Raw genomic sequence first — 14720 nt, 5'->3', positions numbered from 1 at the left:
CAGACGGGATGATGCATGCCTATTATTCCAGCACGTAGGAGGAACAGGACAGTTCTGAGTTTGAGGTTAAACCTGGGCCACATAGCAAGTTTTTAGCTATTCCAAACTGGAAAACAAGACAAATTCTAATAATATAGAGGAGCACTTTCTGAAAGAGTCCCCTCCCTATTCTCTGATCTCTTAAGACACTTTCTATAGGTAATTACTATTTACAGTTTTTGATGTTTCTGTTTAGACAGCTTTATGAATATATGGCTTCTACACTATAGGAATCTAGAGGCAACAGAATTTAAAGCTTTTCTACCTTCTGGAACACTGAGCTTATAAATAAATATTTTTGGATGATAGTAAGTATCTCTCCTTCATTCATAGAGAAAATTCTAACTACTTACTATGAAGAAGTTTAAGACCAGCAGCACTTAGGAGGCAGAGGCAGGCAAATCTTGAGTTCAAGGCTAGCTTGGTCTATGCAGTGAGTTCTAGGCCAGCCAGAGTACATAATGACCTTGTCTTTAAAAAATAAAATAGAAATGTATTTACAAGAGAATATAAATGTAACTGTGTTCCAGAGGTCTTGATTTTTAGATCTTCTATATTTGCCATTCCATTCAGACATCTTCTAATGGTAAAACTGAAGACATAACTAAAATTTCCCTCCTCCAGAGTTCGAAATTTGAGCAATCCAGCCAAGAAGTTCAAGATTGAGGCCAATGCTGGGCAGCTGTACCTGACAGGGGTGGTGGTGCTACACAAGGATGTCAACGTGGTGGTGGTGGAAGGGGGTGAGTGCGAAGGGTGAGGGAAACACTAGAAAACCCGAGCCCTAAAGTGATTGGGCATGGTGGGGAGAAGGGAGAGATGTTTGTGAAACTTGATGTTCTGCTTCCGTTTCTGTGTGTCTGCAGTAGAAGTCTGTACTATGGTCCTGGGGTCAGTTCACCTTCCCAGTACTATCTGAGTATTAGATGGGCTCAGAGGTACTTTCTACTGTGTCATCTTTCTAAGTCTCAAAATTCTCTTTCCAGGCCCCAAAGCCCAGAAGAAATTTAAGCGTCTCATGCTACATCGGATAAAGTGGGATGAGCAGACATCTAACACGAAGGGAGATGGTGAATTGGGGTTAGAAGGGATTCAGTGGGAGAGCTGGGGGCGGGGGTGATAGTTCTGTCTGTTCTTCTTTCACCCTTCCTGGGATAGTCTAGTGTTCAAGGATTTTAGACAGACTTGGTTTGGTTTGGTTTGGTTTGGTTTGTGTGAGACAGGGTCTCACTGTATGGCACTGGCTGGCCTTGAATTCATAAGGCCCAGCTGCCTGTACTTTCTAAGGGCTGAGATTAAAGATATGTGCCACCCTGCCCAGCTAGGCTGACTTAGACAGCACTGCTACATGTATCCTTTCAGAATGTTCTCCCAGCTAGCTTTCCTCTGTGTCTTGGTTGTAAGTTCTGGTTGCAAGACTATATTTAAAGTCAGCAAACTATGCAGTCATGTATATAGTATCTATCCTGTATTATTCTTTAATTAAGTTTCTTGTTAGCTACGTCATGGTAGTTCACATCTGTAATCTAGGAGTTTGAGGGCATCTTGCGCTATGCAGCAATTTTAAAGCAGCCTAGGCCACACAAGTCTCAAAAAAAAAGTTGATATTTATTTTTAATCACTCCAGACTAGTAATATCCACCCTTAACCCCAGCACTCAGAAAATGGAAGTAGGAAGATCATGGGTTCGAAACCAACTGAGGGCACATGCCAGTTTAAAGCAGATATGAACTACATATAGAGTCCCTGCCTCCCTCACCTCCCCACACACACACACCCGGCCCAAAAGAGTATTGAATGTATAAAAAAACAGATTTTCACATCAACAACAGCTTTCTGCTTTAATCAGGAAAGGATACTTTGGGTTTTGTTGTTTTGAGACAAGGTCTCACTATGTAGTCCTGGCTGATCTGAAACTATTTTCTAGACCTAGCTGGTTTTCCACTCAACAGAGGTCTACCTTCCTTTGCCAAGTGCTAGGATTGAAGGCATAGGCCATCATGCTCAGCCATAGGAAAGATAACTTTGGAGCTAGCACTAAAGTTTAGTAGTGAAGCATTTGTCTACCATGTTCAAGATCCTGGACACTGAGGGACAGGGTATGGGGCACAGGTACATTTAGTGGGATGTGGTTACTGAAGCTTGTAATCCCAGCTCTCAATAGGCTGAGTCAGGAGAATGGTCTCAAATTGAAGCTAGGCCTGAGGCACAGGGTAAAGCCATATCTCAACCAATCAATAAACACGTGGGTGTTTGTTTTTGTGGCATGTGCCATTAACCCAGCACTTGGGAGGTGAAGGTAGACAGATTTTGCTAAGTTGGAGGCCAGGCTGGTCTATGTAGTGAAAACTTGTCTAAAAAATAAAACAAATATTGAGCTTGTTTTGTCTTTTCCAGATGATGAGGAATCTGATGAAGAAGCTGTGAAGAAAACTAACAAATGTGTGCTAGTGTGGGAGGTCAGTGTCCTTGTGAGAGGCTGAGAGGCTGCAGTAGGAAGTCGGCTGCAGTGACCAGAGCGAGTTTGAGCAACTGGTCTTTAGGATATACCAACTGGAAAGAGTATGGGAAATAATGGTATTAGGAGCACACATTCCCAGCTGGAAGTCAGTATTTCCAGGCCTCATGGGAGAGGGGAGTAAATACCTGGTTTTGCTCTGGGGATAGTAAGGCATGCACTAGTAGATGGAAGAGTCTGGTGTCGTCGGGTGGGCGAGAGCCTGTGATGATGATGAACGCTCATCTAACTGAATTAGAGTCTGAGCTGGATCTTCAGCTCTGCGGCAAAATAGGACACTGCCAGTGTGTCCGCTATTCCATCCCAACCAGACAGTGTCGAGTTTCATTGCCTTATCTCTATATACAATATGGGTGTTATTTGATCTACCTGGTGTTGGTGGTATTGAGAATACATTAAAGCAGGCCCAAATTCAACTCCCTTACTCAGTTTGGCAGAGCTTACCTCCTGTAACTCCCGCTCTAGGGGATCTGGTGCTGTGGCCTTGACAGATACCTGCACTCACATGAACACATTTTTATTCAATTTTTAAAAGATTTATTTTTGTGTATGAGTCCTTTGCTTGTATGTATATATGTATCTATATCACATACATGCCTTAATGCTCATAGAAGCCAAAAGAGGGTGTCAGATCCCTCAGAACTGGTACAGATGGTTGTGAGTCACCATGTGGGTGCTTAGAACCAACCTGGGTCCTCTGTAAGAACAGTAGTTGCTCTTAATTCCTGAGTCATCTTTCTAGCTCATAATTAATTTTTTTTTAATCTTAAAAAAGAAAAAAAGACTTCTTAAGGCTGATGCTGTTACTCAGTGTGGAACTCCTTATATATAATCATGCAAATATCTAAGATGTGGGGTTATAACTATCATAGAATCACATTTCAGCTAGGAATGTTGCTGCACAAATGTTACTAGTCTTTTAAAAGAGTGTTATGTCTTGTCTAAGTAAGTTGTGCTGTTAGAGTGCTTGCCTGACATGAATGAGGCTCTGGTTCAGCTCCCAGCACTGGATAGGGTGAATTAGAAAGCTGATTATAATTCTGTCTCCAGGACATTGTGGTACATTAAGATGTTGAGGTAGGAGTTCTAATTCAAAGGGAGTGAAGGCTAAATAATAAGTTATTCTTTTAAAATAAGTAAATACAACTTTTGCTTCTTACCTAGGGTACGGCCAAAGACCGGAGCTTTGGAGAGATGAAGTTTAAACAGTGCCCTACAGAGAACATGGCTCGAGAGCATTTCAAAAAGCATGGCGCTGAGCACTACTGGGACCTTGCACTGAGTGAATCTGTGCTGGAGTCTACTGACTGAGACTACTGCTAGCCTTGTGTCTTCTTTGCCTTTGTCTCTTCCGTCTTCTCACTCTATTTCCCAACCATACCCCACTGTGCGTGTGGTCTCAGAACTGTGCCAGGCCGATACGGGAGCAAAGAGACTACCAAGTTTCAGCCTGGTGCTACCCTTCATCCTGTATGTGCATATGATTAAAGAGTTATTTTTAAAATTAGTATATTTTTCATATGGTCATAGATATTAGAATTTGGTTCTGTGGTGATTTTTCCATTCCTAGGATTCTAGCAGTTGAAGTCTATAAATATCTGACTTTTAAGCAAATTATTAGTTTTCTGGAGCTAGTAAGTCAGAAGGTGGTATTAAGTGTTTGTGGGATGAGTGGCCAAATGAAGTGTGTATTTCTTAGCCATCATAGCTATAGTAACAAGGTCATATGTTGGTTTCTTTAGGTCAGGTCCTAGGAAGTTTTTCAAATGGGTATGGCTATTTTGATTGAAATGACTACATACTGTCCAAGGGCATCAGTTTGTAAACTAAGATAGGAACCAGTAATTAAGTTCAATTTTCACCGGTGGATCTGTTGGTGATGCCATGTGACTCCTTTCAGTGATGTGCTAAATAAACTTTTAAGAAGATTTTTAAGATAGGATGTCATGTAACGTAGATCAGCCTCAAACTTGCTATGTTCAGGGTTCCCTTGAGCTTCTTACCCTCACTTCATCTCCCACCTACTGGGATGACAGTTTTTCTCTGTGTTAGGGATATTGAACTCAGGAGTTGGTACATACTAGGCAAGCACTGTACCTGCTGAGTTCATTCCCAATCTCTAGCCTAACGTTTTGTCTTTGGCAGGTGGTGAGGAGCCTGGGAGTCAGACATAGTGGTTTGTGAGGGTCTGTAATGTCAGTACTAAGGAAGCTACATCAAGCAGATAGATCCCTGTAACTTTAGTGTTGAATTTGGACAGACTGACTTCAGGACAGTCTGGGCTATCTCAAACACCCCTCGTATTAGTTACTTTTTTGTTGATGTGTCCTTGTTGATTCATGGTCCCAAAGGAGTTGTGTGTTAAGAAAGGCCTGGCAACAGATAGAACAAGAAGCTGGTTGATCACATTCCACCTGCACATAGGAAGCAGGGAAGTCTGAAGGGAGTGGGGTAAAGCTAAAACCCTCAAGGCTGGCCCCCGGTGACAGTCTTCCATCTGCAAAGCTCCAAACCCTAAAGATTTCATAGCTGCTGCTGCCCCCACCCCACCCCTCTGCAACAGTGCTACTACTTAAAGTTCAAATGTTCAAATGCATAAACCCATGTAGGTATTTCTCATTTGAACCAGAATACTCCTTCAAATACACACACACACACACACAACGTAGGCCACTTTGCCGTGCATTGTTGTGCACACCTGAATATCCAGCACTTGGTTCACAAGTGGCAAGAGCAGCAGAATTTGAGGGTAACTCGGGGTTCATAAGGCCTTGTCTACAAGAGAAGACTTAGCCCATTGTCTGTCTTATTACAAATCCCACCCCCCATGATAGATGTAGCTATATTCTTAAACCCATCAAATCCTTTTCCAAAAGGTGTGGACTGGGAATGTAGCTCTGCAAAATTCTGAATGTATAGTTTTGAGTTTAACATCTAGCACCACATAAATATGTGTTATACACCTGTAATCTCAACTCTGGAAATACAGACAGGAGGATCAAGAGTTCAGGATGATCCTTGACCTAGATAGGTCAAGTCTGACCTATGATGCATGATAACTCTGCTTCATCTACAGAGTGAGTTCCAGGATGGCTAAGGCTATATACAGAAACCCTATCTTGAAAGAGAGAGAGAGCCATATCTCATAAAGGATACAAGGGGAGAGCCAGATGGGACACATACCCTTAATTCCAGTACTTGGGAAGCAGAATTAGGTGGATCTGAGTTCAAGACCAACCTGATCTACATAGAGTTCTAGGCCAGCCAAGACTACAAAGTAAGACCCTGTTTCAAAATAAATGAAAAGACCTGGATGTGGTAACATGCCTTTAATCCCAGTACTCAGGAGAGAGAAGTAGGAGGATTTTATGAGTTCAAAGCTAGCCAGAGCTATACAGTGAGACCTGATTTAAAAAAAAAAAAAAAAAACAAAAACAATATGGGGCTGGAGAGATGGCTCAGCAGTTAAGAGCACTGGCTGCTCTTCCAGTGGTCCTGAGTTCAATCCTCAACAACCACATAGTGGCTCACAACCATCCATAATGAGATCTGGTGCCCTCTTCTGGCATGTAGGTTCTATGAGATAGAACACTCATACATAAAATAAATGTTTTTTAAAGATGCATAAATTCTCCTTATCTCAGAATCTGACTATGTGATGGTCCCTTTGGTTGAGTACAGAACTGCCTGTACCTGTCCTACCACTTCATGTTGCTTACTGAGGATGTAACAGAAATGCCAGTAGAGCACCAACACTGCTACAGGGGAGAGTCCTATGAGGACCTGTAAAGTAAATATGAAAAAACACAAGGCCTCGGAAAAAACTATTACAGCCTCTCCTGTTTGTGTTTGTTGTTTTCTGGCCTAGAACTCGAGATCTTTCTGTATCCCTCCTGAGTGCTGGGAATACAGCCATACCCCATCAGGCCCAACATGGGATGTATTTAAATGAAACCTATTGCTTTGTACAATGAATGTATTCTAAAATACTAAAGATCAGAGAGTGAGGAGTTGGCTTAGTGAGTAGCCAACTAAATTAGTTATGGGCTAACACTTGTTGCTTTTGCAGAGAACATGTGTTCACTTCCTAGCACATATATGATGGATTACAACCATATTTAACTCCAGTTCCAGGGAATCTAATGCTCTCTTCTGAGCTCCATGGGCACTGTATGCTGACAGTGCACATATACACGGGGAAACACTTATGTAAGGGAAATAATAAATATATAAACATATAATAAAATTAATAAATAAATATAAAATTAAATGCAAATTAAAATAAAGATTAGTAATTATGAAAAGCTAAGAGGATTCATGTCATAACACATTTTTTTGTCCAAACAGGATGTTCCAGAGTGAACCCTAGTCAAACAAGATAGCACACATCTGTAATCTTAGCAGTTAGCTGAGGCAAGATCATTAGTTTGTGTCCAACCTGGGCTACATAGAGCCCTTGTAGTTTGTTTTGTTTTTTAAAAGAGAACGAAATGGCCTCCTGCCATTTGATTCCAGGACACACATGATAGAAGGAGAGTATGTTGGTGTAATGTTATAAAAATATCTCTTACATTCTAAGAGATGAACTTTTGCTGGTCCTCACAGCCAGAGTTAATGATACACCTTGAAGTCACTTAAGACCTTTAAGAGAAAATTGTAACCATCAAACTTATTTGCCTTGGATTTTTCATGTAATCAATATTTACATCCTAAGCCAATATGTACCTGTAAACTTAGACACTCTTCAATGCCCATGACCCATACAGCTTGTGCATTGTTTGCTGGAAGCAGCAAAAATAGAAATTAAAAGCAATCTTCTAAAATGAATATCTACCATAAATGTTGGAATGTAACATTTGGATATTGGATGATAATAATATGTATAATGTTCTCTGGGTCAGTTGGGGTCTTTGGAGTCAATGACATAATCCCTTGTAAAACTGTTTAAGGTTTCTGTTAAGTGTCCTATATTCCTTTCTGTGTGATAGTTTCCATTCTGTCCATTAAAGACAACACAGCCCTTTTGTTAGGGATAGATAGAGAAACACATTTGAAAACCAGCCTTCAGGCTGGCGCAGATTCAGATTCATTCAGCAGACAGGAAGGAACAAGAAGCAAAGAATCCAAATCTGGCTCACTCTTGCTTAGATGACCCTAAAGGGATTTGATTTCTTAATGCAAAACTGACACATTATCAGTAACTTGGAGTTAATCACTAATGTGTTTAATCCACACAGAACAACTGCAGAGTGTCCTCTGACCTTCACAAGTGTACTGGGGCATGCATCCACCCTCAGCCACACATAAGCTCTTTGGGGGGGTGGGGAGGGGACTGTTTTTCTGTAGCCCTGGCTATCCTGGAACTCACTCTGTAGACCAGGCTAGCCTTGAGCTCAGAGATCCACTTGCTTCTGCCTTCAAAGTGTTGGGACTAAAGGTGTGTGCCAGCGCCGCTTGGCTTACAATTACCAATCTTTGGGTAATACTGATGTGTCCTTTTGGGAAAAAATCAGGGATTGAGGATTGAACCTCAAGCCTCATGCATGCTAGCAACTACTTTAGCAGGAATATCCCCAGACCTCTTTTTATTTTAAGAAAATGTCTTAAGTTGCTCATGCTGGCTTTAAACTCACTCTGTAGCCCAGGCAGAACTTGAGTTTGATTATTGATACTTCTGATGATAATAAAAATATACAAATAATTTCACTTGAAAGAAAATGGAAAATTTGTGTATAGTTCAGTAGTAAAATATTTAAGCTCAATTCTCTGGATTTGGAACTGAAAAAACTAGAACTGCACTGAAAAAAAAAAAAGCAAGCATAGTAATGGAAGAAAACATAGAATAATTCTTACTAGAAATTGAAATATGCTAACTGAAAAAAACCTTAAGAGTCCAAGGAAGAAAAAAAGAGTATTTATTACTGAAAAGCTAGGTTGTAAATGGAGAAAGCTTGTATTTAACTTGGTAGGTTACAAGAAGTAACACTTTCTAAGTTGTATTTGTGTGTCTGTAGTGTCTGTGTACATATTCAGGTTCAGGCGAGCTGTTTTAAACACTGAGCTATCTTGCTGGCTCACTTTTTTTGTTTGTTAATTATTTGAGATGGGAGTCTTGCACTATGGCTTAGGCTGGCCTGGACTTCTTAGTATCTCAAGCCTTGGAATTATGTGTGCATGCAAATATACCTAGCTGGTTTTATTTCTAAATAGAGAGTTTAGGGATGCATCTGGTACTGGTGTATAAACCAAAGACATTGAATTGAGAGGCTGTGATGATTAATTTTTATCATCGACTTGACTGGGCTTGCCATCTTCCAGAAGACACCCCTCTGGGAGTGTCTGTGATGACATCTCCAGGTTTATTAGGGGGAGATGTGTGGGATATGTGCAGCACCACCACATGGTTTTGAGGTTCCAGAGTGAGTAAAAGAAGCTAGGTGGAAACAGTATGAACACCAGTATGCCACCCTCTGGCCCTTGACTGCAGAAGTAGCAATGCAACCAGCACCTCTATGCCTCCAGCAGTGATGGGGTTTAACCCCAAACTGTGAGACAACACAGACCCTCCAGTATGGGCAGTCAGGTGGTTCCGTAGCTTAGTTGGCTAAAGCACCTTATCTTGTAAAGATAATGGTAGTCTCAGAAGGCAAGGAGATTGACGCTAAAGAATTTAGAGGATCTGTGTTTTGATAGGTAGAGGGAAAGAGTGGATTCAAAACTAGGAAAACAGGTGTGGTATGTGCCTGTAAACCTGGTACTAGGGAGTCTGTGAGGCTCAGAAGACATTTAAGGTTGTCCAGGGCTAAGAAGTTTGAGGCCAGCCTAGGCTGCATGAGATGTTGTTAAAAAAAAAAAAAAAAAAACAAAAAAAAAAAACAATAAAAACTAGGGTATTCAATTTAAATCTTAATGTAGCTACTAAGCCAAACCTTTAGAAAATGGTGGGAGAAGAGGGGAAGGGAAATGAGTTTTAAGATTCAAGGGGCTATCCTTTAACCCCAGCACTATGGAGGCCAAGGGGCTATCCTTTAACCCCAGCACTGTGGAGGCAGAGGCAGGCAGATCTCTGAATTCTAGGCCAGCCTGATCTACAAATGAAGTCCAATATAGCCAGGACCCAGAGAAACCCTGTCTCAAAAAAACCATACTGGGCAAGGTATGGTTCCGAAGATTTAATTCCAGTCCTTGAGAGACAGAGGTGGTCTACACACAGTTCCAGTACAGCCAGGGCTACAAAATGAGACCCTGTTTCAAAATAAAGCCAGAAGATTTAAATGGGCTTGGGGCATAGATTAGGAAAGGTTGTGGTTTTGACCCCCAAGAACACAAGGAATAAAAAAATAAAAAATAAAAAAAAAGGCTGAGTCAGGAAAGGGGAGATGGCTTAACCATTAAGAGTACTGGCTTCACTTCCTGAGACTAGAGTTTGGTTACTAGCATCCACACCAGACAACTCACAACCTTCTGGAGATCCATTTCTTCCCTTGCCTCCAATGGCCTCTCTCTCTCTCTCTCTCTCTCTCTCTCTCTCTCTCTCTCTCTCTCTCTCTCTCTCATATGCAACTTGAAAAATTCTTTTTAAATAGGCTTCTAAGCATGTCATGTGATCAAGCTTCACCTATGTTAAACACTTCTAAGCACTCTACATGCACCAACTCATCTAATTATTAGGACCAATTGGAGAGGTTTTGAAAAGATTCCTGGGGGCTGGAGAGATGGCTCAGTGGTTAAGAGCACTGGCTGCTTTTCCAGAGGTCCTGAGTTCAATTCCCAGCAACACATGGTAGCTCATGACCATCTATCTTTAAAGTGATCTGATGCCTACTTCTGGCATGTCACTCTCCTACATTAAAACAAAACAAAAACCCAAAAACTGAAATTACAGTTGCCAGTGAAAACACCTGAATTTCAATAGTATGATTTTATTTTATTTTCCCTTTGTTTGAGACAAGGTTTTTCTGTGTTTACAACAGCTTTGGCTGTTTTGGAACTCACTATGTAGACTAGGCTGGCCTCGAACTCATGAAGATCCATCTGCCTCTGCCTTCTGAGTACTGAGATTAAAGGCATATACCACCATGCCTGGCCAAGCAGTCTGATATTCAGATATTTAGATTTGTGAGAACATGTGTAAGAAAACTGTGACTATACTATGAACTATGGATATCACAGTGTGCAAAATGTTCTTCCCATGAGGTGGCTTTCTAGAGAGAATTGCATACGCTGTGATAAGTAATGCACTTGAAAGTCAGGACATGAAGGGGATGCCCTGGCATGACCACATTATCTCCGAGGGAAAGGCAGAGCCTGGGAGGAAAGAGCCTTGGCTCTTTTCATAGGACCAAAGATGATAAGATGATACATCAGGTGTATTCCCTTGCTGTCCTTGTATTCATGTAGGCTAACCAAACATCACCTCAAATTTGCTTCTTATAAAATGGAAAGTGCTTTGTTTACACTATTCTTGAGCTCTACAGGCTTGCTTTGAAACCTCTGAAATCGTTATACTAACAGAAAAATGGAATGTTTAAGACTATAAATGGCCATGGCAAAGCATTCAGGAAATCCCATCATACAGAAGGCAGAGGTGAGTATATCTCTGTGAAGCCAGCCAGGTTCACACACTTCCAAGCCAAGCAAGTCTATACAATGAGACTATTTCTAAAAAAACAAAAAGCAAAAAAAAAAAAAAACAAAAAAACAAAAAAACAAAAAAACAAAAAAACAAAAAAAAAGACAAAAAAGACAAGCCAGGTGTGGCAGCTTGCTGGCCATAGGGAAAACAAGGAATAAAATAGAGCAAGGCCTGTGAAGTCCTCCCCTTGCATCCAAGAGTAAATGAACACAGACATAGACAAACACACATACCCCAGCAATGCTCCCCTGATTAAAAGGGTTTGCTTACTATTTCATTTAAAGACAGTTAGAATTTACAAAAGGCTATATTTGTTCAACCAAATCAAAAAGGAGTCACATGTTAAAAGCCCATGTGATCAAGTGTTTATTTTGATCTCCCAAGAAACCAGGAAAGAGCTAATAGTCAAATCTCCAAGCAGGTCAGTTTGAGCTGGCATGATAAGGAAGCCCTGCTTTTAACCTTTGGGACAAAAAATAACTTGAAAACAATCTGCTTTTAGTTGTTCCTTCTTTCCTCAGCTCTTTTCTATTTGGAATACCAAACTTCTGTTCAGCTCATCAGAATGTTCACTGCATAGAATGAGAAATTGTCTGATTCTGGGGTCATTAAAGTCTTTAAAACTGCTGTAAAAATTTTAAAGAAAGCCAAAGTCAATCTTCCAGGGACACTTAGAGGCACTCAAAATGGTCCAGTGTTTGACACACCATTGTAGGCTTTCCTAAAATACAGCCTCTAACTAAAGTAGCTGTCTTGAACCCCTGGCAACAGAATCATTTACCTTTATTCCAAGAAGGTTAGGAAAACACCTAAATCTGCATGTGCTCTGCATGTGGTGTGTGGCCAGGCAGACTGCAGGGTGCCCTGCTGTGAGACCTAAAGTCCTTTTGAGATTGTCTAAGACAAAGAAGCACGTCACAGGGCCTATGGTGAGTCCATGTGTGCCAAGTATGTCTATGACAGGATCAATTGGGCTTTCCTTACTGAGGAGCAGAAAATCGTTGTGAAAGTGTTGAAGGCACAAGCACAGAGTCAGAAAGCAAAGTAAATATGCAGCTTTTTTAAGTAATAAAAATCAAAGCTTGGAAGAAAGGAAGAGAACCCAAAGTCAGGCGGGCATGGTGGCATAATCTCAGCACTTGGAAGGCAGGTAGACAGGATCTCTTGAGTCGGACGCCAGACTCTACAGAGCAAAATTCAGGACAGCCAGGGCTATACAGGGAAACCTTATCTCAAAAGAACCAAAAAACAAACCCAACGTCGGTCCAGTGGCTTTCAATTTCCTCCATGAGCCCTCTTTGCTTCTGACCTCTTCTGCCTCTTGTCTTAGTGGCTTTCTCATTATCTGCCAGTCACACTGGCTTCCTTGTTCTTCCTCTAAAATGTTTTGACAGTCCTGGTTTAGGGACTCAGCACATTGTGTTCTTTTGCCAGCTCTTCTCCCCTCACCTCATTTGTGCTTGGTTGCTTTTTTTCTCTAGTATCGCTTTTTAAAAACTGGTTCACACTATTATTTATATACCCAGTATCTCTCCCTTAATCTTATTCCATACCTCTTTATGACTCCTTACTCCCTGACACATACTTGTGGTTTGGTCCTGATACCAAATCAAGTCAGAGGAATTTTTGTCTGCTTTGCCATCATTTCCCTAATCCTAAAACAGTTCTTGGCACAGAGACATTAATTCTAAATGATTTAACAAGCTTCTTGCCTCAAATCTCTCTTCTGTTGAGTTGGCATAATCAAAATGAAATTGCTGTGTTCAGTAGGAATACACGAACATCCAAATCTTCTCAAAAGATTCACACAGGCAGATGAGATATAATGGTTAATTTGAGGCTATGCTAATAAATCCAATACTCAAGACTTGTAAACTATAACGCATTAGGAAATTGTGACGTTACAAGCGAGCAAAAAAGCCACATCTTGTCAATTACTCTTTCCTCGCTGTGAAAACTTTTCAGAGAAATTTTCGTTTTCTTTCTTTCTTTTTTTTTTTTTTTGTTTTTGTTTTGTTTTGTTTTGTTTTGTTTTTTCGAGACAGGGTTTCTCTGTGTAGCCCTGGCTGTCCTGGAACTCACTCTGTAGACCAGGCTGGCCTTGAACTCAGAAATCCACCTGCCTCTGCCTCCCAAGTGCTGGGATTAAAGGCGTGCGCCACCACCGCCCAGCTCGTTTTATTTTCTTATTCCCTCTTTCTAGAATGCAGGTGGTCGGCTGTCTGTGAATAGTGTCATCGAAGTCGGGTGTGTAACACCGGTTAGTCTAGGAGTGTGTAGAGACGGCTAACTGGATCTGACGCAAGCGCATCTTCTACCACGCCGCAAGATGGGTGCCAGCCATTTTGTCGCGCGTAGGTCCCCGATTGAGGGGTGGTAGGGAATGCAGCTGTAGCTGTCAGAAACAGTGGCCACAGAACGGTGGGCATTTCCCAGCCTAGTGTGAGCTAAAGGCTCCTAGTGAGCAACCCCGCCATGAGGCCAAAAGCAGGGCGGAGGACTGGACGCGGGGTATTAACGTCCTAGGTTTCTGAGCTCCTTCCTTCTGCCTTCCCAGGTTTTCCTCCCAACCCGCTACGCGCACATCTAGCGCGCAGGCGCACAAATAAACGCAGCACCTCCTCCGCGTTCCGGGCCGAGGACTCTTGCGCGCGCTTCTCCGACCCCTCCCTTGATTGGTCAGATTGCAGCTCCATCACGCCTCCCCCTGCGTTCAAGGTTGAGTAGGAAGCGGAGGGGCGGGGCTTCCGCGCGCGTGCGCAATGCTTTTGCTGCTCCATTGCTGCTATTGCGTTGCAAAGAAAAAAAAAAAAAAGATTCTGACTAGGTAGCTTTGGGCCTTTTCTGTGGTAGAGAATCTAAAGGAAAAGCTTTCTGCAACCGAAGGGACAGCCGGGTAGTGTTACGTTTTCGGTACCAAGGCCTCCCTGGCTCTCCGGAGTTTGGCCAACGGGATGAGGGAAGGGCCTTGAGAGTTGAGGACCGTAGGATAAAACCATTAGTTTTCGGCGCTGGGCGTTTTGAAAGGCGTCGCGGGCCCTGTTTCCTACGTAGCTCTCTCCCGACTACTGGTCTAAACACCACCCCCGAACCATACTGACAAACCTTCGCAGCCCGCAGCCCCTCCTTGCAGCGTGTGGGAGCCGCCAGCGTGCCCAGCAGCTAGCCTTCCTACCTCCAGAAGAGCCTAGCGCGTGCACCATCCCCACCCCCTGGCCTCCCTCCCCTCCTGCTGCTTTCACGCACTCGCAGTGATTGTTTTGCCCGCTCCCGCCGCCGCCGCCGCCGCCAGAGGACCAGCGGCGCTTGTGCAAACCGGGAAGATGGCGGCCGGCGGCGGCGGAGGCAGCAGTAAGGCCTCCTCCTCGTCGGCCTCGTCCGCAGGGGCCCTGGAGTCTTCGTTGGATCGAAAATTCCAGTCGGTGACCAACACCATGGAATCCATTCAAGGCTTGTCGTCTTGGTGTATAGAAAACAAGAAACACCACAGTACAATCGTCTACCATTGGATGAAGTGGCTCCGGAGAT

The 14720-nt window shown here is 42.5% G+C and overlaps 2 protein-coding genes and 1 long non-coding RNA gene across 15 annotated transcripts in view; 2 read left to right on the top strand and 1 right to left on the bottom strand.

Annotated features, from left to right (window-relative positions):
• Prpf3 (pre-mRNA processing factor 3) overlaps positions 1 to 4064 on the top strand; it is a 24845-nt gene extending 20781 nt beyond the window's left edge. For 3 of the 4 annotated variants that reach the window (XM_034500923.2, XM_034500925.2, XM_076932933.1), the window contains 4 exons: positions 664 to 782; positions 1026 to 1109; positions 2437 to 2498; positions 3722 to 4064. In XM_034500923.2, coding sequence (XP_034356814.1) covers positions 664 to 782; positions 1026 to 1109; positions 2437 to 2498; positions 3722 to 3868 — 412 coding nt within the window. In that variant the 3' untranslated portion in view covers positions 3869 to 4064. Of the gene's footprint in view, positions 1 to 663; positions 783 to 1025; positions 1120 to 2436; positions 2499 to 3721 lie in introns of all 4 variants that reach the window. The other variant, XR_013109956.1, reaches the window with a different exon arrangement.
• Positions 1 to 14393, bottom strand: part of LOC143442060 (uncharacterized) — a 26805-nt gene extending 12412 nt beyond the window's left edge. For all 3 annotated transcript variants that reach the window (XR_013109958.1, XR_013109959.1, XR_013109957.1), the window contains exon 1: positions 14298 to 14393. This is a non-coding gene — a long non-coding RNA (uncharacterized LOC143442060). The remainder of the gene's footprint in view (positions 1 to 14297) is intronic.
• Positions 13948 to 14720, top strand: part of Rprd2 (regulation of nuclear pre-mRNA domain containing 2) — a 60925-nt gene continuing 60152 nt past the window's right edge. For 5 of the 8 annotated variants that reach the window (XM_034500201.2, XM_034500200.2, XM_034500202.2 and 2 more), the window contains exon 1: positions 13949 to 14720. In XM_034500201.2, coding sequence (XP_034356092.1) covers positions 14516 to 14720 — 205 coding nt within the window. In that variant the 5' untranslated portion in view covers positions 13949 to 14515. The other 3 variants (XR_013109955.1, XR_013109954.1, XM_076932929.1) reach the window with 1 other exon arrangement.

This window comes from Arvicanthis niloticus, chromosome 4 (genome assembly GCF_011762505.2).
Source record: "Arvicanthis niloticus isolate mArvNil1 chromosome 4, mArvNil1.pat.X, whole genome shotgun sequence".
NCBI classification, from domain to species: domain Eukaryota; kingdom Metazoa; phylum Chordata; class Mammalia; order Rodentia; family Muridae; genus Arvicanthis; species Arvicanthis niloticus.
Note: the sequence above shows the minus strand (reverse complement) of the source record. Positions and strands in the feature narration are given on the sequence as shown.